Here is a 23,072-nt window from a genome sequence, read left to right as displayed (position 1 = left end):
CTGCGTTGTCTTGGCTGTGTGCTTGGATTGTTGAAGGTGAACCTCTGGAGCAGGTTTTCCTCAAGGATCTCTCTTTGCTCTTTTCATCTTTCTTGACTAGTCTCCCAGTCCCTGTCGCTGAAAAACATCCCGACAGCATGATGCTGCCACCACCCTGCTTCACCGTAAGGGATGGTGCCACCATCATGCTTCACCATAAGGGTGCTGCCACCACCATGCTTCACCGTAAGGGTGGTGCCACCACCCTGCTTCACCGTAGGGATGGTGCCACCACCCTGCTTCACTGTAAGGGTGGTGCCAGGTTTCCTCCAGACATGACACTTGGCATGCAGGCCAAAGTTTTCAATCTTGGTTTCATCAGACCAGAGAATCTTGTTTCTCATGGTCTGAGAGTCCTTTAGATGCCTTTTGGCAAATTCAAAGCGGGCTGTCATGTGGTTTTTACTGAGGAATAGCTTCTGGGAAAATGTTTTATTTAATCAATTTTAGAATAAGGCTGTAATGTAACAAAATGTGGAAAAAGGGGAGCTGAAGGATGGGACTGGGTGGTGATCAGAGATATATGGGAGGGGTTTAGGGGAGCTGAAGGACTGGATGGTGATCAGAGATATATGGGAGGGGTTGAGGGTAGCTGAAGTATGGGACTGGGTGGTGATCAGAGATAGATGGGAGGGGTTTAGGGGAGCTGAAGGACTGGATGGTGATCAGAGATAGATGGGAGGGGTTTAGGGGAGCTGAAGGACTGGATGGTGATCAGAGATAGATGGGAGGGGTTGAGGGGAGCTGAAGGATGGGACTGGATGGTGTTCAGAGATAGATGGGAGGGGTTGAGGGGGGCTGAAGGATGGGACTGGATGGTGATCAGAGATAGATGGGAGGGGTTTAGGGTAGCTGAAGGATGGGACTGGATGGTGATCAGAGATAGATGGGAGGGGTTGAGGGTAGCTGAAGGATGGGACTGGATGGTGATCAGAGATAGATGGGAGGGGTTGAGGGTAGCTGAAGGATGGGACTGGATGGTGATCAGAGATAGATGGGAGGGGTTGAGGGTAGCTGAAGGATGGGACTGGATGGTGATCAGAGATAGATGGGAGGGGTTTAGGGTAGCTGAAGGATGGGACTGGATGGTGATCAGAGATAGATGGGAGGGGTTTAGGGTAGCTGAAGGATGGGACTGGGTGGTGATCAGAGATAGATGGGAGGGGTTTAGGGTAGCTGAAGGATGGGACTGGATGGTGATCAGAGATAGATGGGAGGGGTTTAGGGTAGCTGAAGGACTGGATGGTGATCAGAGATAGATGGGAGGGGTTTAGGGTAGCTGAAGGATGGGACTGGATGGTGATCAGAGATAGATGGGAGGGGTTTAGGGTAGCTGAAGGATGGGACTAAAAACAAACAAAAGATAACTAATGTAAAATATACTGTGTCCGTAAAATGTATAGTATGTATTATTCATGAGCTGGAAGTAGAAGCCTAAGAGTTGTCCCAATTAAGGGATTGTATCTGCCCCATGCATAGTGTAAACTGTAAAGTTGACTGGAGTAGGAATAATGGTGTGAGGCTGTTTTTCATGGTTCGGGTTAGGCCCCTTAGTTCCAGTGAAGGGAAATCTTAACTCTACAGCATACAATGACATTCTAGATGATTCTGTGCTTCCAACTGTGTGGCAACTTTGTGGCCCTTTCCTGTTTCAGCATGACAAAGCCTCTGTGCACAAAGCGAGGTCCATACAGAAATGGTTTGTCGGTGTGGAAGAACTTGACTGGCCTGCACAGAGCCCTGACCTCAACCCCATCGAACACCTTTGGGATGAATTGGAACGCCGACTGCGAGCCGCGCCTAATCGCCCAACATCAGTGTTCCCGACCTCACTAATGCTCTTGTGGCTGAATGGAAGCATCTAGCCTTTTTTTATAGCAGCAAAGGGGGAACCAACTAATGCCCATGATTTTAGAATTAGATGTTGGACAGGAAGTGTCCACATACTTTGGGTCATGTAGTGTATGTCTTGAGCTTTATGAGGTCACAAGTAAAACACTATTCCATTGAGTCACATTACATTACAGAGAGAGAAAGAGAGAAACAGAGAGAGCGAGAGCGAGAGCGAGAGAGAGAGAGAGAGAGGGGGGGGGGAGGAAGATGAGAGAGATGAACTCCTGACTTATTAAAAAGAGGGAACACAGAGAGACAGAGCAAAGAGAGATATCAATGAGAGACAGAGGTAGAATGGTAGAGAGGGGGGAAGAGACAGAAAGGGAGAGAGGGAAGGGGGAGAATTGGAGAGAGGGGGAGAGAGAAAGGGAGAGAGTGAGGGAGAGAGAAAGGGGGAGAGAGAAAAGGGGGGGGGGAGAGAGAAAGGGAGAGAGGGTGGAAGAGAGATAAAGGGAGAGAGAGAAAGGGAGAGGGGGGGAAGAGAGAGAAAGGGAGAGGGGGGAGAAAGGGAGAGGGTGGAGAGAGAAAAGGAGAGAGGGGGAAAGAGAATGAAAGGGAGAGAGGCGGAAAGAGAGAGAGAAGGGGAGAGAGGAGGGACGGGAGAGAGGGGGGAGAGAGAGAGAAAGGGAGAGAGGGGGAGAGAGAGAGAAAGGGAGAGGAGGGACGGGAGAGAGGGGGAGAGAGAGAGAAAGGGAGAGAGGGGGAGAGAGAGAGAAAGGGAGAGGGTGGGAGAGAGAGAGAAATCATCCAGGGTTCATGGATAGGGTACCATCATCCAGGGTTCATGGGTATAGTACCATCATCCAGGGTTCATGGGTAGGGTACCATCATCCAGGGTTCATGGGTAGGGTAGGGTACCATCATCCAGGGTTCATGGGTAGGGTACCATCATCCAGGGTTCATGGGTAGGGTACCATCATCCAGGGTTCATGGGTAGGGTACCATCATCCAGGGTTCATGGGAAGGGTACCATCATCCAGGGTTCAGGGGTAGGGTACCATCATCCAGGGTTCATGGGTAGGGTACCATCATCCAGGGTTCATGGGTAGGGTACCATCATCCAGGGTTCATGGGTAGGGTACCATCATCCAGGGTTCATGGGTAGGGTAGCATCATCCAGGGTTCATGGGTAGGATACCATCATCCAGGGTTCATGGGTAGGATACCATCATCCAGGGTTCATGGGTAGGGTACCATCATCCAGGATTCATGGGTATAGTACCATCATCCATCCAGGGTTCATGGGTAGGGTACCATCATCCAGGGTTCAGGGGTAGGGTACCATCATCCAGGGTTCAGGGGTAGGGTACCATCATCCAGGGTTCAGGGGTAGGGTACCATCATCCAGGGTTCATGGGTAGGATACCATCCTCCAGGGTTCAGGGGTAGGGTACCATCATCCAGGGTTCATGGGTAGGGTACCATCATCAAGGGTTCATGGGTAGGGTACCATCATCCAGGGTTCAGGGGTAGGGTACCATCATCCAGTTGTTGTGGTTTAACCTGCCTTGCTCAAGAGCAGAACAGCAGATTTCACCACCTAGTCAGTTCAGGGATTTCAACCAGCGACTTTCCGTTTACTGGCCCAACGCTCTTAACTGCTAGACTGCCAGCCTCCCAATATACAGTTCATCCAAGTATACGAACGGAGTCGTTGTCATTTCAAGAGTAGTATTTCTCTTCAAAACAATCCTCTCCGTTTTATAGTAAAATCAGGGTCTTTAGGAATGTGACGCTAGCAATGAAGATTTAGTAACCTGATCAAAGAAATATGGACTGACTAAACACTGGAAGTCAGGGGTTAATATCTCATCAATAAACCTTCCCCTGCTGCTGCTGCCTGTTACCTTCTAATGTGTGATCATGGCAGCATCCCAAATGGCACCCTATTCCCTATATTTAGTACACTAGTTTAGAATGGTACCCTATTCCCTATATTTAGTACACTACTTTAGAATGGCACCCTATTCCCTATATAGTACACTACTTTAGAATGGCACCCTATTCCCTATATAGTACACTACTTTAGAATGGCACCCTATTCCCTATATAGTACACTACTTTAGAATGGCACCCTATTTCCTATTTAGTACACTACTTTAGAATGGCACCCTATTCCCTATATAGTACACTACTTTAGAAGGGCACCCTATTCCCTATATAGTACACGACTTTAGAATGGTACCCTATTCCCTATATAGTACACTACTTTAGAATGGCACCCTATTCCCTATATAGTACACTACTTTAGAATGGCACCCTATTCCCTATATAGTACACTACTTTAGAAGGGCACCCTATTCCCTATATAGTACACAACTTTAGAATGGTACCCTATTCCCTATATAGTACACTACTTTAGAATGGCACCCTATTCCCTATATAGTACACTACTTTAGAATGGCACCCTATTCCCTATATAGTACACTACTTTAGAATGGCACCCTATTCCCTATATAGTACACTACTTTAGAATGGCACCCTATTCCCTATATAGTACACTACTTTAGAATGGCACCCTATTCCCTATATAGTACACTACTTTAGAATGGCACCCTATTCCCTATATAGTACACTACTTTAGAATGGCACCCTATTCCCTATATAGTACACTACTTTAGAATGGCACCCTATTCCCTATATAGTACACTACTTTAGAATGGCACCCTATTCCCTATATAGTACACTACTTTAGAATGGCACCCTATTCCCTATATAGTACACTACTTTAGAATGGCACCCTATTCCCTATATAGTACACTACTTTAGAATGGCACCCTATTCCCTATATAGTACACTACTTTAGAATGGCACCCTATTCCCTATATAGTACACTACTTTAGAATGGCACCCTATTCCCTATATAGTACACTACTTTAGAATGGCACCCTATTCCCTATATAGTACACTACTTTAGAATGGCACCCTATTCCCTATTATAGTACACTACTTTTAACCAGAACCATGTGAGCCTTGGTCAAAAGTAGAGCACTGTATATATCGGGTGTCATTTGGGACTCACACAGAGAATGACTCCCAGTACACCGAGTATATCCAGTATACAGTATTTCCTGCGGTTCAGCTGATGAACGTGTGAATGGTTACATTTTCTCAGCCCCCTGCACCCCCCCCCCCCCCCAGCTTTAAAGTCAGGATTGTGACGTTCCTACAACCTAGACACGAGAGTCACAGGCAGCAGAAATTATACCTGTTTAAAGCCAGTGAATAGATTCACCGCTCTTTGCTTTAGTTCAGGAAACGTTGACAACAAAATCTGTTGTGAAAAAAAATAAATGGACATATTAAATACTGTATATTTAGATAAACAACATTTATTTACACACAGTGAGAAATAACAACGAGGATTTACTTGAAATGTGTATACAAAAAACCAATATGCTAATATGATAAAAATGTACATTATCATACAACTCATTGTATATACTGTATCTAAATAATATGTTAAACCCATAACAATGATTAGGCGTTTTTGGATCTGAGCAGGCTGTATTTAGGAAGAAGTAGCCTAGGTTGGATTGTTTTTTACATCATGGAGATTATTGCATTTAAAAAATAATATAAAAATGAAAACAAAATACAGAAACACTCCACAGTACCAATGGAAGAATCACAGGTCTAGACTATTGTACCACTAAACCACAACAACAACCAAAGAGATGGAGGGAAAGAAAGAAAGAACGCATTCTTTAAAAAGAGATAGTTAGGTACATGACAGAGAAACAAAGAGAGATTGGTCCATACATTGTGCATATAGGAAGAACAGTCAGGAAGGAGGAATAAGGACAGTCAGAGAGGAGGAATAAGGACAGTTAGGGAGGAGGGAATAAGGACAGTCAGAGAGGAGGGAATAAGGACAGTCAGAGAGGAGGAATAAGGACAGTTAGGGAGGAGGGAATAAGGACAGTCAGAGAGGAGGAATAAGGACAGTTAGGGAGGAGGGAATAAGGACAGTCAGAGAGGAGGATTAAGGACAGTTAGGGAGGAGGGAATAAGGACAGTCAGAGAGGAGGAATAAGGACAGTTAGGGTGGAGGGAATAAGGACAGTCAGAGAGGAGGAATAAGGACATTTAGGGAGGAGGGAATAAGGACAGTCAGAGAGGAGGAATAAGGACAGTTAGGGAGGAGGGAATAAGGACAGTCAGAGAGGAGGAATAAGGACAGTTAGGGAGGAGGGAATAAGGACAGTCAGAGAGGAGGAATAAGGACAGTTAGGGAGGAGGGAATAAGGACAGTCAGAGAGGAGGAATAAGGACAGTTAGGGAGTAGGGAATAAGGACAGTCAGGGAGGAGGAATAAGGACAGTTAGGGTGGAGGGAATAAGGACAGTCAGAGAGGAGGAATAAGGACAGTTAGGGAGGAGGGAATAAGGACAGTCAGAGAGGAGGAATAAGGACAGTTAGGGAGGAGGGAATAAGGACAGTCAGAGATGAGGAATAAGGACAGTCAGAGAGGAGGAATAAGGACAGTTAGGGAGGAGGGAATAAGGACAGCCAGAGAGGAGGAATAAGGACAGTCAGGGAGGAGGAATAAGGACAGTCAGAGAGGAAGGATAAGGACAGTCAGAGAGGAGGGATAAGGACAGTCAGTGAGGAGGAATAAGGACAGTCAGAGAAGAAAATTAAGAACAGTTTTGTCTGACTGCAGTCATAACAGAACAATAAGATCTGTTTTTTAAGACGGTATTTGTTTCCTGTTGTACATTTTGTCTTGTCCTGTAGTCCTAGCAGTCAGTCTCTGCCTTGGTCTGTCTGATGTCCTGTAGTCCTAGCAGTCAGTCTCTGCCTTGGTCTGTCTGATGTCCTGTAGTCCTAGCAGTCAGTCTCTGCCTTGGTCTGTCTTGTCCTGTAGTCCTAGCAGTCAGTCTCTGCCTTGGTATGTCTTGTCCTGTAGTCCTAGCAGTCAGTCTCTGCCTTGGTATGTCTTGTCCTGTAGTCCTAGCAGTCAGTCTCTGCCTTGGTCTGTCTTGTCCTGTAGTCCTAGCAGTCAGTCTCTGCCTTGGTCTGTCCTAGCAGTCAGTCTCTGCCTTGGTCTGTCTGATGTCCTGTAGTCCTAGCAGTCAGTCTCTGCCTTGGTCTGTCTGATGACCTGTAGTCCTAGCAGTCAGTCTCTGCCTTGGTCTGTCTGATGACCTGTCCCATGTGGCGCAGAGCATATGAAAGTGGAGTTACATTGTTCATTTAGGAAGAGGAAGAATGATGCCTAAGCTTCTGAAGACGTGCGTTGTCTTGTACTGCAGTTGTAGCAGTCACTTTGTCTCTGCCCTGGTGTGATGACATGGGTTGACCTGGGTCCCATCAGGATCAGAGCAGAACACTTCAGGTCACTCAGTGTGCTTTCGATTGATATATACTGTAGCCTGTAGCTGTTATCTGTCAGCACTAGCTACTGCAGGCTACTGTAGCCTGTAGTAGCATGTTTTTGTAGTAGCATGTTTTTGTAGTAGCCTGTAGTAGTCTGTAGTAGCCTGTAGTAGTCTGTAATAGTCTGTAGTAGCCTGTAATAGTATTTTTATAGTCTGTAGTAGCCTGTAGTAGCCTGTCATATCCTGTAGTAGCCTGTAGTAGTCTGTAATCGCCTGTAATAGCCTATAGTAGTCTGTAGTAACCTGCAATAGTCTGTAGTAGCCTGTAGTAGTCTGTAGTAGCCTGTAGTAGTCTGTAATCGCCTGTAATAGCCTATAGTAGTCTGTAGTAACCTGCAATAGTCTGTAGTAGCCTGTAGTAGTCTGTAGTAGCCTGTAGTAGTCTGTAGTAGCCTGTAGTAGTCTGTAGTAGCCTGTAGTAGTCTGTAGTAGCCTGTAGTAACCTGCAATAGTCTGTAGTAGCCTGTACACTACTGGTCAAAAGTTTGGACACACCTACTCATTCAAGGGTTTTTCTTAATTTTTTACTATTTTCTACATTGTAGAAGACATCAAAACTATGAAAAACACACATTTAATCATGTAGTAACCAAAACAGTGTTAAACATATCAACATATATTTTATATTTGAGATTCTTCAAAGTAGCCACCCTTTGCCTTGATGACAGCTTTGCACACTATTGGCATTCTCTCAACCAGCTTCATGAGGTAGTCACCTGGAATGCATTTCAATTAACAGGTGTGCCTTCTTAAAAGTTCATTTGTGGAATTTCTTTCCTTCTTGATGCGTTTGAGCCAATCAGTTGTGTTGTGACAAGGTAGGGTTGGTATACAGAAGATAGCCGTATTTGATAAAAGACCAAGTCCATATTATTGGCAAGAAAGAGCTCAAATAAGCAAGGAGAAAATCCATTCCATCATTACTTTAACCTCTCTGGGCTAGGGGACAGTATTTTGACATGCGGATGAAAAGCGTGCCCAAAGTAAACTGCCTGTTACTCAGGTCCAGAAGCTTGGATATGCATCTAATTGGTAGATTTGGGTAGAAAACACTCTAAAGTTACCAAAACTGTTAAAATAATGTCTGTGATTATAACAGAACTGATATGGCAGGCAGAAACCTGAGGAAAAACATCCAGGAAGTGGGATTTTTTTATGTTTTCAGTTTTCCATTGACTGCCTATACAGTATCCAAAGACTTAGGACTCAGATTGCACTTCCTATGGCATCCACTAGATGTCAACAGTCTTTAGAAATGGTTTCAGGCTTGTATTCTGAAAAATGAGGGAGTAAGACATCTCTGAGTGAGTGGACCCTGGGAAGTCCCCAGAGCTGCTGAGCCGATCGAGAGCGCGCCTTTCTTGTTTTTCTTTTATATTGACGGAGCTATGGTCCGGTTTAAATATTATTGATTATTATGACTAAAAACAACCTGAGGATTGATTATCAACATCATTTGACATGTTTCTATGAACTTTACTGATACTTTTTAGATTTTTCGTCTGCTTGTTGTGACTGACTTTGAGCCAATGGATTACTGAACAAAACGCGCCAACAAAACTGAGGTTTTGGATATAAAGAAGGACTTTATAGAACAAAACAGACATTTATTGTGTATCTGGGAGTCCTTTGAGTGCAACCATATGAAGATCATCAAAGGTAAGTGATTCATTTTATCACTATTTCTGACTTTTGTTACTTCTCTACTTGGCTGGTAACTGTTTGTAATGTTTTGTGTGCTGGGCGCTGTCCTCAGATAATCGCATGGTATGCTTTCACTGTAAAGCCTATTTGAAATCTGACACAACGGTTGGATTAACAAGAAGTTAATATTTAAGCTGATGTATAACACTTTTTATTATGAGTATTTCTGTTTTTGAATTTGGCGCTTTGCAATTTCCCCGTATGTTGGCCAGGTGGGATGGTAGCGTCCCACATACCCTAGAGAGGTTTTAAGACATGAAGATGAGTCAATACGGAACATTTCAAGAACTTTCAAAGTTTCTTTAAGTGCAGTCGCAAAAACCATTAAGTGCTATGATGAAACTGGCTCTCATGAGGACCACCACAGGAAAGGAAGACCCAGAGTTACCTCTGCTGCAGAGGATACGTTCATTAGAGTTACCTGTCTCTCATGAGGACCGCCACAGGAAAGGAAGACCCAGAGTTACCTCTGCTGCAGAGGATAAGTTCATTAGAGTTACCAGCCTCAGAAATTACGGCCCAAATAAATGCTTCACAGAGTTCAAGTAACAGACACATCTCAACATCAACTGTTCAGAGGAGACTGCGTGAATCCGGCCTTCATGGTCGAATTGCTGCAAAGAAACCACTACTAAAGGACACCAATAATAAGAAGAGACTTGCTTGGGCCAAGAAACACAAGTAATGAACATTTGACCGGTGGAAATTTGTCCTTTGGTCTGATGAGTCCAAATTTGAGATTTTTGCTTCCAACCACCGTTTCTTTGTGAGATGCGGTGTGGGTGAACGGATGATCTCTGCATGTGTGGTTCCCACTGTGAAGCATGGAGGAGGAGGTGTGATGGTGCTTTGCTGGTGACACTGTCTGTGATTCATTTAGAATTCAAGGCACACTTAACTAGCATGGCTACCACAGCATTCTGCAGCGATACGCCATCCCATCTGGTTTGGGCTTAGTGGGACTATCAGTTGTTTTTCAACAGGATAATGACCCCCTCCACACTTCCAGCCTGTGTAAGGGCTATTTGACCAAGAAGGAGAGTGATGGAGTACTGCATCAGATAACCTGGCCTCCACAATTCCTCAACCTCAACCAAATTGAGATGGTTTGGGATGAGTTGGACCTCAGAGTGAAGGAAAATCAGCCAACAAGTGCTCAGCATATGTGGGAACTCCTTCAAGACTGTTAGAAAAGCATTCCAGGTGAAGCTGGTTGAGAGAATACCAAGCGTGTGCAAAGCTGTCATTAAGGCAAGGGGTGGCTATTTGAAGAATCTCAAATATTAAATATATTGTGATTTGTTAAACACTTTTTTTTGGTTACTACATGATTCCATATGTGTTATTTCATAGTTTTGATGTCTTCACTATTATTCTACAATGAAGAAAATAGTAAAAATAAAGAAAACCCTTGAATGAGTAGGTATTCTAAAATGTTCTACCGGTAGTGTAGTAGCCTGTAGTAGTCTGTGGTAGCCTGTAATAGTCTGTAGTAGTCTGTAGTAGCCTGTAGTAGTCTGTGGTAGCCTGCAGTAGCCTGTAGTAGTCTATAGTAGTCTGTAGTAGTCTGTAGGCCTGTCTCTTCTCTTTCCTCCCACCAAGTGGCTCCTCTAGGATGCCTTCCAAATGCCACTCTATTCCCTTTATAGTGCAGTATTATCCCCCAGTGGCCATAGGGCTCTGGTCAAAAGTAACACACTCTATAGGGAATCGGGTGCCATTTGGGATGTTCTTCTAATAAGGGTGCTCTCAGGAGGAGGAGAAGGGCTATCCCTTCTCCTCCTCCCTCCCCCAGCTAGTTCATCTAGAAAGGGTACCCCTTCTCCTCCTCCACCAGCTGGTTCATCTAGTAGGGCTACCCCCTCCTCTCCTCTCCTCCCCCAACTGGTTCATCTAGTAGGGGAACCCCCTCCTCTCCTCCTCCTCCACCAACTGGTTCATCTAGTAGGGGAACCCCCTCCTCTCCTCCTCCTCCCCCAGCTGGTTCATCTAGTAGGGCTACACCTTCTCCTCCTCTCCTCCCCCAACTGGTTCAACTAGTAGGGGTACCCCCTCCTCTCCTCCTCTCCTCCCTCAACTGGTTCATCTAGTAGGGGTACCCCCTCGTCTCCTCCTCCTCCCCCAACTGGTTCATCTAGTAGGGCTACCCCCTCCTCTCCTCTCCTCCCTCAACTGGTTCATCTAGTAGGGGTAACCCCCTCCTCTCCTCCTCCTCCCCCAACTGGTTCATCTAGTAGGGGTACTGCTTCTGTTTCTTCCCTGAGAAACAGGCCATCCAGGTACACAGCAGCATTGCAGCAGCGGCCCCAGCACCCGTACAGTAGTAGGCCCAGCCAATCTCACAGGAACCTAGAGAGAGAGAGAAAAATACATTTTGACAGTACAAATGTAAATATTCATGATGGGCTATGGCAGCAGAGTCTGTGGACGTTGATATGTTTTTGGAGTGTAATTCTCAGTTTTAAGGGCCTATATCCCTATGTGCTAAATTACAGCATCTATGCTAAACGTACGCTAGCATCTTAGCTTCTGTGCTAAACGTACGCTAGCATCTTAGCTTCTGTGCTAAACGTACGCTAGCATCTTAGCTCCTATGCTAAACGTACGCTAGCATCTTAGCTTCTATGCTAAACGTACGCTAGCATCTTAGCTTCTATGCTAAACGTACGCTAGCATCTTAGCTTCTATGCTAAACGTACGCTAGCATCTTAGCTTCTGTGCTAAACGTACGCTAGCATCTTAGCTTCTGTGCTAAACGTACGCTAGCATCTTAGCTCCTATGCTAAACGTACGCTAGCATCTTAGCTTCTATACTAAACGTACGCTAGCATCTTAGCTTCTGTGCTAAACGTACGCTAGCATCTTAGCTTCTGTGCTAAACGTACGCTAGCATCTTAGCATCTACACTAAAGGCATCCACATGCCTCCCAGTTGAAATAGTTTTGAGGAAGTTTGTGCGTATATTATGACAACATTTTGTGAGGTTTTTGTTTGTTTTGTACTTCGGTGAAGGTTTTTTATTTTTGGCTGTTCGGGCCTGCACACATCATTTTTTCTGGAGGCAAGCCGAAGTCTACGCCCCTTCGTCAGTGATTGGTCAACAGTAGGGATTCTTCAATAAAATCTTTATTGATGACTCGTTTTCATGCAAAACATGTTATGTCCAAAAATTTATGACAAAGAGTTATCTTAGATTAATTTAGTACAGTTTTTTTCATCTCAAAATGAACAAGCAGTACTGATGCTGCTTTATTCTCGCTTTTCAAGCGAAGGTCTTTTAAGGACACTCGTTCAGTTCACCTAGCCGAACTGAAGCATGCCGACGCCTTAAGCACACACTAGCATCTTAGCTCCTATGCTAAACGTACACTAGCATCTTAGCTCGTATGCTAAACGTACACTAGCATCTTAGCTCCTATGCTAAACGTACACTAGCATCTTAGCTTCTATGCTAAACGTACACTAGCATCTTAGCTTCTATGCTAAATGTACACTAGCATATTAGCTTCTATGCTAAACGTACACTAGTATATGAGCTTCCAAATGTTTCCTTTGAGGAAACAGGTCTCGGACTACTTGGCATTGTGTGAAATAGGGTCATTGTTGCAGAGACTGTCATTCACTAAACAGTGTTAAAACTGAAGTTAAAACAGACATTATTATGCCTCCCGCTAACTAGCTAGCCGTTTCACATCCGACATTATGCCTCTCTATAACAGACATTATACCTCTCTATAACAGACATTATGCCTCCCTATAACAGACATTATACCTCTCTATAACAGACATTATGCCTCTCTATAAGACATTATGCCTCTCTATAACAGACATTATACCTCTCTGTAACAGACATTATGCCTCTCTATAACAGACACTATCCTTTAACACTCCATAATGTTTAATCTTGTCACGTTCATCCTCTTCTTCTGATGAGGAGTGAGAGAGATCGGACCAATTTGCAGCTTGATTTGAATACATCTTCTTTTAATGAAGGAAGAACACTGAACGAACTATACAAAAACAACAAACCGAACGTGAAGCTATACAATAAGAGTGCTGACACAGGCAACTAAACATAGACAATCACCCACGAAATACTCATGGAATATGGCTGCCTAAATATGGTTCCCAATCAGAGACAACGATAAACTGCTGCCTCTGAGAACCAATCTAGGCAACCATAGACATACAAAACACCTAGACTAGTGAACAACCCCATAAACATACAAAAACCCTAGACAGTACAAAAACACAACAAACCACCCTTGTCACACCCTGACCTAACCAAAATAAGAAAGATAAGAAAGATAACTAAGGTCAGGGCGTGACACATCTGTAGGTGTCTCCTTTAATATAATGTTTCATCTGTAGCTGTCTCCTTTAATATAATGTTTCATCTGTAGGTGTCTCCTTTAATATAATGTTTCATCTGTAGGTGTCTCCTTTAATACTCCATAATATTTCATCTGTAGGTGTCTCCTTTAATACTCCATAATATTTCATCTGTAGGTGTCTCCTTTAATATAATGTTTCATCTGTAGGTGTCTCCTTTAATATAATGTTTCATCTGTAGGTGTCTCCTTTAATACTCCATAATGTTTAATCTGTAGGTGTCTCCTTTAATACTCCATAATGTTTCATCTGTAGGTGACTCCTTTAATACTCCATAATGTTTCATCTGTAGGTGTCTCCTTTAATACTCCATAATGTTTCATCTGTAGGTGTCTCCTTTAATACTCCATAATATTTCATCTGTAGGTGTCTCCTTTAATATAATGTTTCATCTGTAGCTGTCTCCTTTAATATAATGTTTCATCTGTAGGTGTCTCCTTTAATATAATGTTTCATCTGTAGGTGTCTCCTTTAATACTCCATAATATTTCATCTGTAGGTGTCTCCTTTAATATAATGTTTCATCTGTAGCTGTCTCCTTTAACCTTTCTGATCTCCCCATCCCGGATCCGGGTTCGTGAATACAGACTCAAGCTCATTACCATAACGCAACGTTAACTATTCATGAAAATCGCAAATGAAATGAAATAAATATGCTAGCTCTCAAGCTTAGCCTTTTGTTAACAACACTGTCATCTCAGATTTTCAAAATATGCTTCTCAACCATTGCAAAACAAGCATTTGTGTAACAGTATTGATGGCTAACGTAGCATTTAGCATTAGCATTCAGCTGGCAACATTTACACAAAAAAACAGAAAAGCATTCAAAAAAATAATTTACCTTTGAAGAACTTCAGATGTTTTCAATGAGGAGACTCTCAGATAGCAAATGTTCAGTTTTTCCTGAAAGATTATTTGTTTAGGACAAATCGCTCCGTTTTCTGCGTCACGTTTAGCTATGAAAAAACCCCTGTATCCAGGATTGTGTAAATCTATCAGCAAGCTCATTAGCATAACACAACGTTAACTATTTATGAAAATCGCAAATGAAATGAAATAAATATGCCATCTCTCAAGCTTAGCCTTTTGTAAACAACACTGTCATCTCAGATTTTCAAAATATGCTTCTCAACCATAGGAAAACAATCATTTGTGTAAAAGTAGCTAGCTAGAGTTAGCATTTCGCGTTAGCATTAGCGTTAGCATCCAGCACGCAACATTAACAAAAACATAAAAGCCTTCAAATAAAATCATTTACCTTTGAAGAACTTCTGATGTTTTCAATGAGGATACTCTCAGTTAGATAGCAGATGCTCAGTTTTTCCAAAAAGATTCCTTGTGTATTAGAAATAGCTCCGTTTTATACATCACATTTGGCTACCAAAAAAAATCCATAAATTCAGTCCTCAAAACGCAAACTTTTTTCCAAATTAACTCCATAATATCGACTGAAAACATGGCAAACGTTGTTTAGAATCAATCCTCAAGGTGTTTTTCACATATCTCTTCATTGATACATCGTTCTTGGAAACATGCTTTCTCTCCTGAATCCCAGGAGAAAATGCCTGCACCTGAAGATTACGCACAAATTTAGACAAAGGACACCGGGCGGACCTCTGGAAAATGTAGTCTCTTATGGCCAATCTTCCAATGATATGCCTACAAATACGTCACAATGCTGCTAAGACCTTGGGCGAACGACAGAAAGTGTAGGCTCATTCCTTGCGCAATCACAGCCATATAAGGAGAGAATGGAAAACAGAGCTTCAGAAATTCTGCTAATTCCTGGGTGATGCATCATCTTGGTTTCGCCTGTAGAATTCTGGGGCACTTACAGACAAAATCTTTGCAGATTCTGAAACTTCAGAGTGTTTTCTTTCCAAAACTGTCAAGAATATGCATAGTCGAGCATCTTTTCGTGACAAAATATCGCGCTTAAAACGGGAACGTTTTTTATCCAAAAATGAAATAGCGCCCCTAGAGCTCTAAGAGGTTAATATAATATTTCATCTGTAGGTGTCTCCTTTAATACTCCATAATATTTCATCTGTAGGTGTCTCCTTTAATATAATGTTTCATCTGTAGGTGTCTCCTTTAATACTCCATAATATTTCATCTGTAGGTGTCTCCTTTAATACTCCATAATATTTCATCTGTAGGTGTCTCCTTTAATATAATGTTTCATCTGTAGTTGTCTCCTTTAATATAATGTTTCATCTGTAGCTGTCTCCTTTAATATAATGTTTCATCTGTAGGTGTCTCCTTTAATACTACATAATGTTTCATCTGTAGGCGTCTCCTTTAATACTCCATAATGTTTCATCTGTAGCTGTCTCCTTTAATGTAATGTTTCATTATGGAGTATTAAAGGTGGGAAGACCAAAATGTGATAAATATGCCATCTTTGAGTTTTTTCTCAGTTCTGATTTTAGATACAAATGTAAAATATATATCAACAATCCTTCCTCCAAAGGACCATTTTAAGGATTATATTTTGTGAAAATCCCTAAATAATGGTATTTTGTCATGGTTTCATGAGGAATCCCGATAGACCTCATAGAAATCTGTCCTTCTGCTCCTGAACAAGGCAGTTAACTGTTCCGAGGTCATTGAAAAAAATAATTTGTTCTGACTTGCCTAGTTAAATAAAGGTTCAATAAAAAAAATAAAGATACCCCATAGTTACCACAAACATATTGGACATTGATTACACTGTGATCATCATTATACCAAATGATTGTATAACAAAACAGTTGTATAAACAGACTCACGTTATAGGAAAAACAAACCCCATTCTATTCTCTATCTCTAAATCTCCTTCATAGTTGCCTACTAATTCCTGTGGGGGTGATAAGGGCTGACTGTAGAGACATCACGACATCTGTGCTGAGACAAACTGTCTGTTTTCTTCTCCCAGTGCATGCTGGGTAGTCCCAGGGGACACCCGACTGTGGCCAAAATGGCACCCCGTTCCCTATACTGTGCCTATGTGGCTCTAGTCAAAAGTTGTGCACTATATAGGGAATAGGGTGCGATTTGGGGACCGACAACTATCTGTCTCTATACGGAGAAGAATGACGCTCAGAAACACTCTCAGAATATAATGACCCTCTACACAACTACAGCTACAGAGTCATCTTCATACAACAAACATTTATGCAGACGGCAACAACACTGATAGAACAACTCACACGAATTCCTATCTTTAGGCTGTTTTGGTGTTAAAGGTTCCAAAAAGCTTCAATACCAAATCCCGGTTTAAAGTCCTACCATTTTGGTTTGTTTATTATTTTTGTGGGGAACATTTGATTGTTTGAAACATTTGAAATGTTTTGCTTGTTTTTGCTTGTTTTTTTTTCTCCCGGATGATTTTGACAGGGTTCAATGTACATGCAGTGCATTGTGGGAAAGTATTCAGACCCCTTTCATTTTTTGTTCCTTCACAATTTTTGTTACATTAGGAGTGAACTCTGTACAGTTAGTTCTATGTTGTAAACTCTGGACAGTGCAACATTGTGTATGGAGGAGTGAACTCTGTACGGATCTATGTTGTGGATGGAGGAGTGAATTCTGTACAGTTCTATGTTGTAAACTCTGTACAGATCTATGTTGTAAACTCTGTACAGATCTACGTTGTGGATGGAGGAGTGAATTATGTACAGTTCTATGTTGTAAACTCTGTACAGATCTATGTTGTAAACTCTGTACAGATCTACGTCGTGGATGAAGGAGTGAACGAAACTCACCCAGTTCAAACTGGTCGGAGGTGTTGTTGCAGGTCTGTCGGACCTCCTCACTGTCCCAGCCCAGCGGGTAGAGAGCACAGCCAGACCCTATCAGCAGACCTGGGAAGACAGAGAACACACAGAGAATTAGTCACTACAGTAAACTTCGAGGAGAAAACAGAAAACAGGTCAGTCAATTTAAGTACTGTAGAACTGTTGGGAACCCAACAGAGAGAGTACAGGCCAGGGTCAGTCACAGGAAGACGGATGCGAGCAAGCACTTTATCAAAGACCTTCTGATCATTCGACTAATTCAGGAGAAAATCCACCTAGAGAATAGATACAGTGGATCCCAGGCTTCCACCCAGAGGCCCAGGTACCCCCTCGTATATCAGCCAGAGATCCAGCTACCCACTCCTATATTAGGAAGAGACACAGCTACCCCCTCCTATATTAGCTAGAGACCCAGCTACCTCCTCCTATATTAGCTAGAGACCCAGCTACCCCCTCCTATATTAGCTAGAGACCCAGCTACCCCCTCCTATATTAGCTAGAGACCCAGCTACCTCCTCCTATATTAGCTAGAGACCCAGCTACCTCCTCCTATATTAGCTAGAGACCCAGCTACCCCCTCCTATATTAGCTAGAGACCCAGCTACCTCCTCCTATATTAGCTAGAGACCCAGCTACCTCCTCCTATATTAGCTAGAGACCCAGCTACCTCCTCCTATATTAGCTAGAGACCCAGCTACCCCCTCCTATATTAGCTAGAGACCCAGCTACCCCCTCCTATATTAGCTAGAGACCCAGCTACCTCCTCCTATATTAGCAAGAGACCCAGCTACCCCCTCCTATATTAGCAAGAGACCCAGCTACCCCCTCCTATATTAGCTAGAGACCCAGCTACCTCCTCCTATATTAGCTAGAGACCCAGCTACCTCCTCCTATATTAGCTAGAGACCCAGCCACCCCCTCCTATATTAGCAAGAGACCCAGCTACCCCCTCCTATATTAGCTAGAGACCCAGCTACCTCCTCCTATATTAGCTAGAGACCCAGCTACCCCCTCCTATATTACGAAGAGACCCAGCTACCCCCTCCTATATCAGCTAGAGACCCAGCTACCTCCTCCTATATTAGCAAGAGACCCAGCTACCCCCTCCTATATTAGCTAGAGACCCAGCTACCCCCTCCTATATTAGCAAGAGACCCAGCTACCCCCTCCTATATTAGCTAGAGACCCAGCTACCCCCTCCTATATTAGCAAGAGACCCAGCTACCCCCTCCTATATTAGCTAGAGACCCAGCTACCCCCTCCTATATCAGCTAGAGACCCAGCTACCCCCTCCTATATCAGCTAGAGACTCAGCTACCCCCTCCTATATTAGCAAGAGACCCAGCTACCGCATCCTATATTAGCAAGAGACCCAGCTACGGCATCCTATATTAGCAAGAGGCCACGGCTTGAAATGCTGCTTCCTGGATACCAGAGCCTGTCTCGGAGAATCACCCTGTAGGTTGCCTGGTGAATTGGGGTCTGCCATTACATTAGTTTATAATCCCCTTCAATTTGACTCTCTCCAAGCTATCGGTTTAGAAGTGCAGGATGGGGGAGTAGGGAGAGGAGAGGGAAGAGCGAGGGAACAAATGAAGGCAGCCTGATTACCACTGCTAGCCAGGGCTGCCTCATTACATCTAGCACAGATAACCACATGCTAACTAACACAGCTGGCCAAGACAGACAGACACACACACACACACACACGCACGCACACGCACACACACGCACACGCACACGGTCACGCACACACACACACAGTTTACATATGAGAGAGAGAGAGCGAGAGAGAGAGAGAGAGAGAGAGAGAGAGAGAGAGAATGCGAGAGATAGAGAGAGAGAGAGAGAGAGAGAGAGAGAGATAATGAGAGAGATATCTACATACACATCTACATTTTTAATACCTCATACTGAATACAGATTGGCCTGAGGACTCTAACCGAATCGTTCCGCTGCTCTATGTTGGGCAAATACTTCAGTCTGAGTCTGCCGTCGTTGAAGTTGTTTTCGGCGCGGTCAAAAAGCAGGGATGTTGTACAAAACATCGGTCATCAGAACACCCGTTGTTCCAAACTCCATTTTAGACCAGACTGACTTAAAGACCGTCGTGATCCTATGCACTCAATCTTGACAGTAGAATAACTGTTTCTAAAAAAAAACAATATCAATGCCACATAGGCCGTTATCAAAAGGATTTGTTGCATTTTAAAGGCAGTCGCCATTTAAGAACGTCAGACAATTACAATAAACCAACACCATCAGACAGAACCTGTGGTCCATCCTATGGGACTGATAGAAGCTGTGGTCCATCCTATGGGACTGATAGAAGCTGTGGTCCATCCTATGAGACTGATAGAAGCTGTGGTCAATCCTATGGGACTGATAGAAGCTGTGGTCCATCCTATGGGACTGATAGAAGCTGTGGTCCATCCTATGGGACTGATAGAAGCTGTGGTCCATCCTATGGGACTGGTAGACGCTGTGGTCCATCCTATGGGACTGATAGAAGCTGTGGTCCATCCTATGGGACTGATAGAAGCTGTGGTCCATCCTATGGGACTGATAGAAGCTGTGGTCCATCCTATGGGACTGATAGAAGCTGTGGACCATCCTATGAGACTGATATAAGCTGTGGTCCATCCTATGAGACTGATAGAAGCTGTGGTCCATCCTATGGGACTGGTAGAAGCTGTTGTCCATCCTATGGGACTGATAGAAGCTGTGGTCCATCCTATGGGACTGGTAGAAGCTGTGGTCCATCCTATGGGACTGATAGAAGCTGTGGACCATCCTATGGGACTGATAGACGCTGTGGTCCATCCTATGGGACTGGTAGAAGCTGTGGTCCATCCTATGGGACTGATATAATCTGTGGTCCATCCTATGGGACTGGTAGACGCTGTGGTCCATCCTATGGGACTGGTAGAAGCTGTGGTCCATCCTATGGGACTGATAGAACCTGTGGTCCATCCTATGGGACTGGTAGAAGCTGTGGTCCATCCTATGAGACTGATATAAGCTGTGGACCATCCTATGGGACTGATAGACGCTGTGGTCCATCCTATGGGACTGATAGAAGCTGTGGTCCATCCTATGGGACTGATAGAAGCTGTGGTCCATCCTATGGGACTGATAGACGCTGTGGTCAATCCTATGGGACTGATAGAAGCTGTGGTCCATCCTATGGGACTGGTAGAAGCTGTGGTCCATCCTATGAGACTGATAGAAGCTGTGGTCCATCCTATGAGACTGATAGACGCTGTGGTCCATCCTATGGGACTGGTAGAAGCTGTGGTCCATCCTATGGGACTGATAGAAGCTGTGGTCCATCCTATGGGACTGATAGAAGCTGTGGTCCATCCTATGGGACTGGTAGAAGCTGTGGTCCATCCTATGGGACTGATAGGAGCTGTGGTTCATCCTATGGGACTGATAGAAGCTGTGGTTCATCCTATGGGACTGATAGAAGCTGTGGTCCATCCTATGGGACTGATAGAATCTGTGGTCCATCCTATGGGACTGATAGAAGCTGTGGTCCATCCTATGGGACTGGTAGAAGCTGTGGTCCATCCTATGGGACTGGTAGAAGCTGTGGTCCATCCTATGAGACTGATAGAAGCTGTGGTCCATCCTATGGGACTGATAGAAGCTGTGGTCCATCCTATGGGACTGGTAGAAGCTGTGGTCCATCCTATGGGACTGATAGAAGCTGTGGCCCATCCTATGGGACTGATAGAAGCTGTGGTCCATCCTATGAGACTGATATAAGCTGTGGTCCATCCTATGGGACTGATAGAAGCTGTGGTCCATCCTATGGGACTGGTAGAAGCTGTGGTCCATCCTATGGGACTGGTAGAAGCTGTGGTCCATCCTATGGGACTGGTAGAAGCTGTGGTCCATCCTATGGGACTGATAGGAGCTGTGGTCCATCCTATGGGACTGGTAGAAGCTGTGGTCCATCCTATGGGACTGGTAGAAGCTGTGGTCCATCCTATGGGACTGGTAGAAGCTGTGGTCCATCCTATGGGACTGGTAGACGGTGACTAATCACCAGGTGATGGGATTGTACCCCTCTCCACCACGGCCACTAGTCTGTCTGACAACATTTAGGAGAAAATGTGTAAGCAAGTTGGTACATCTTCAAATGGCACTAACGAAAAATAGAAAATATCAAGAAATATGTAAAGTACTGTTTTTGGGACAAAAAAATAAAAATATATGTTTGCTGGGGATGAACATCTTCAGAAATGAAAAGATAACTTAGCTATAGTGATTCTTTAAAGTCCAAATTAAATCAATATTGTCCAAACAAGAAACAATTGACACCGCATAGATATATCGAGGTCTCCTCTTTGTATCGGTGCCATTATGGCGTCTGTGACAGCACGGGCAGCGCCAGTGCCACAGAGGACCACCATGTGGGTAGTGGACAATAGCACAGAGTCTTGAGATGTATTACCAACAGGGGGCTCTAACCCTCCTAGAGCCCAAACTACTGTACTGTACTCTACTGTACTCTACTGTACTGTACTCTACTGTACTCTACTGTACTCTACTCTACTGTACTCTACTGTACTGAACTCTACTGTACTCTACTCTACTGTACTCTACTGTACTGTACTCTACTGTACTCTACTGTACTGTACTCTACTGTACTCTACTCTACTGTACTCTACTGTACTGAACTCTACTGTACTCTACTCTACTGTACTCTACTGTACTGAACTCTACTGTACTGTACTCTACTGTACTCTACTGTACTCTACTCAACTGTACTCTACTGCACTGTAATGTACTGTACTCTACTGTGCTCTACAGCACTGGGATCTACTGTACTGTGCTCTACTGTACTGAGCTCTACTGTACTGTACTGTACTGTGCTCTACTGCACTGTGCTCTACTGTACTGTGCTCTAATGTACTGTGCTCTACTGCACTGTACTGTACTGTACTGTACTGTGCTCTACTGTACTGTGCTCTAATGTACTGTGCTCTACTGTACTGTGCTGTACTGTACTGAGCTCTACTGTACTGTGCTCTACTGTACTGTGCTGTACTGTACTGTACTGTGCTCTACTGTACTGTGCTCTACTCAACTGTGCTCTACTGTACTGTGCTCTACTGTACTGTACTGTGCTCTACTCTACTGTACTGTGCTCTACTGTACTGTACTGTACTGTACTGTACTGTACTGTACTGTACTGTGCTCAACTGTACTGTACTGTGCTCTACTGTACTGTGCTCTACTGTACTGTGCTCTACTGTACTGTACTGTGCTCTATTGTACTGTACTCTACTGCACTGTACTGTGCTCTACTGTACTGTGCTCTACTGTGCTGCGCTCTACTGTACTGTGCTGTGCTCTATTGTACTGTGCTCTACTGTACTGTGCCCTACTGTGCTGTGCTCTACTGTACTGTGCTCTACTGTGCTGTGCTCTACTGTACTGTACTGTGCTGTGCTCTACTGTACTGTACTGTGCTCTACTGTACTGTGCTCTACTGTACTGTATTCTACTGTACTGTACCTAACTCTATTGTAGTTTACTCTACTTGAGATTATTACAATTGAAGAAATGGGTCCATGGACCCTTGACCAGGTGGCCTTGGTGTGAAGACCACATACCTTCGGTCTTTAACTTGTCATGGCCTCAACTCACTGTGTCTGAGTTTGGAATTTGGGACCAATGTCTTGGTATAAATCTTGGCTCCTGGATATTACTTTTGGTTTTACGAACCATAGGCAACCCAATTTGAAGAAGACAATGCTGTCTGATCATTGGCTGATCACTGCCAACCTATAGGAATCCCCAACCAGGTGACTACTTTCATGTGGTGGAAGCCCACAATGGCAATGTCTACAGTAAAACGAGTTACATC

The 23,072-nt window shown here is 43.9% G+C and overlaps 1 protein-coding gene and 1 long non-coding RNA gene across 2 annotated transcripts in view; both read right to left on the bottom strand.

The window, feature by feature from the left end:
• Window positions 1-5,239: 5,239 nt before the first annotated feature.
• On the bottom strand, window positions 5,240-7,897 carry LOC118944693. Its single transcript, XR_005039992.1, has 2 exons — window positions 7,040-7,897; window positions 5,240-6,922 (listed from the first exon to the last, which is right to left on the bottom strand). It is a non-coding gene; the product is annotated as an uncharacterized LOC118944693 (long non-coding RNA).
• Window positions 7,898-10,324: 2,427 nt separating this feature from the next.
• The window catches only part of LOC110508109 (LHFPL tetraspan subfamily member 6 protein), a 145,971-nt gene continuing 133,223 nt past the window's right edge, over window positions 10,325-23,072 (bottom strand). The window contains exons 3-4 of the mRNA XM_036964714.1: window positions 17,159-17,257; window positions 10,325-11,369 (exon numbers count right to left, since the gene is read on the bottom strand). Coding sequence (XP_036820609.1) covers window positions 11,251-11,369; window positions 17,159-17,257 — 218 coding nt within the window. The 3' untranslated portion in view covers window positions 10,325-11,250. The remainder of the gene's footprint in view (window positions 11,370-17,158; window positions 17,258-23,072) is intronic.

The sequence above is a fragment of the Oncorhynchus mykiss genome, chromosome 27 (assembly GCF_013265735.2).
Source record: "Oncorhynchus mykiss isolate Arlee chromosome 27, USDA_OmykA_1.1, whole genome shotgun sequence".
Classification (NCBI taxonomy): domain Eukaryota; kingdom Metazoa; phylum Chordata; class Actinopteri; order Salmoniformes; family Salmonidae; genus Oncorhynchus; species Oncorhynchus mykiss.
Note: the sequence above shows the minus strand (reverse complement) of the source record. Positions and strands in the feature narration are given on the sequence as shown.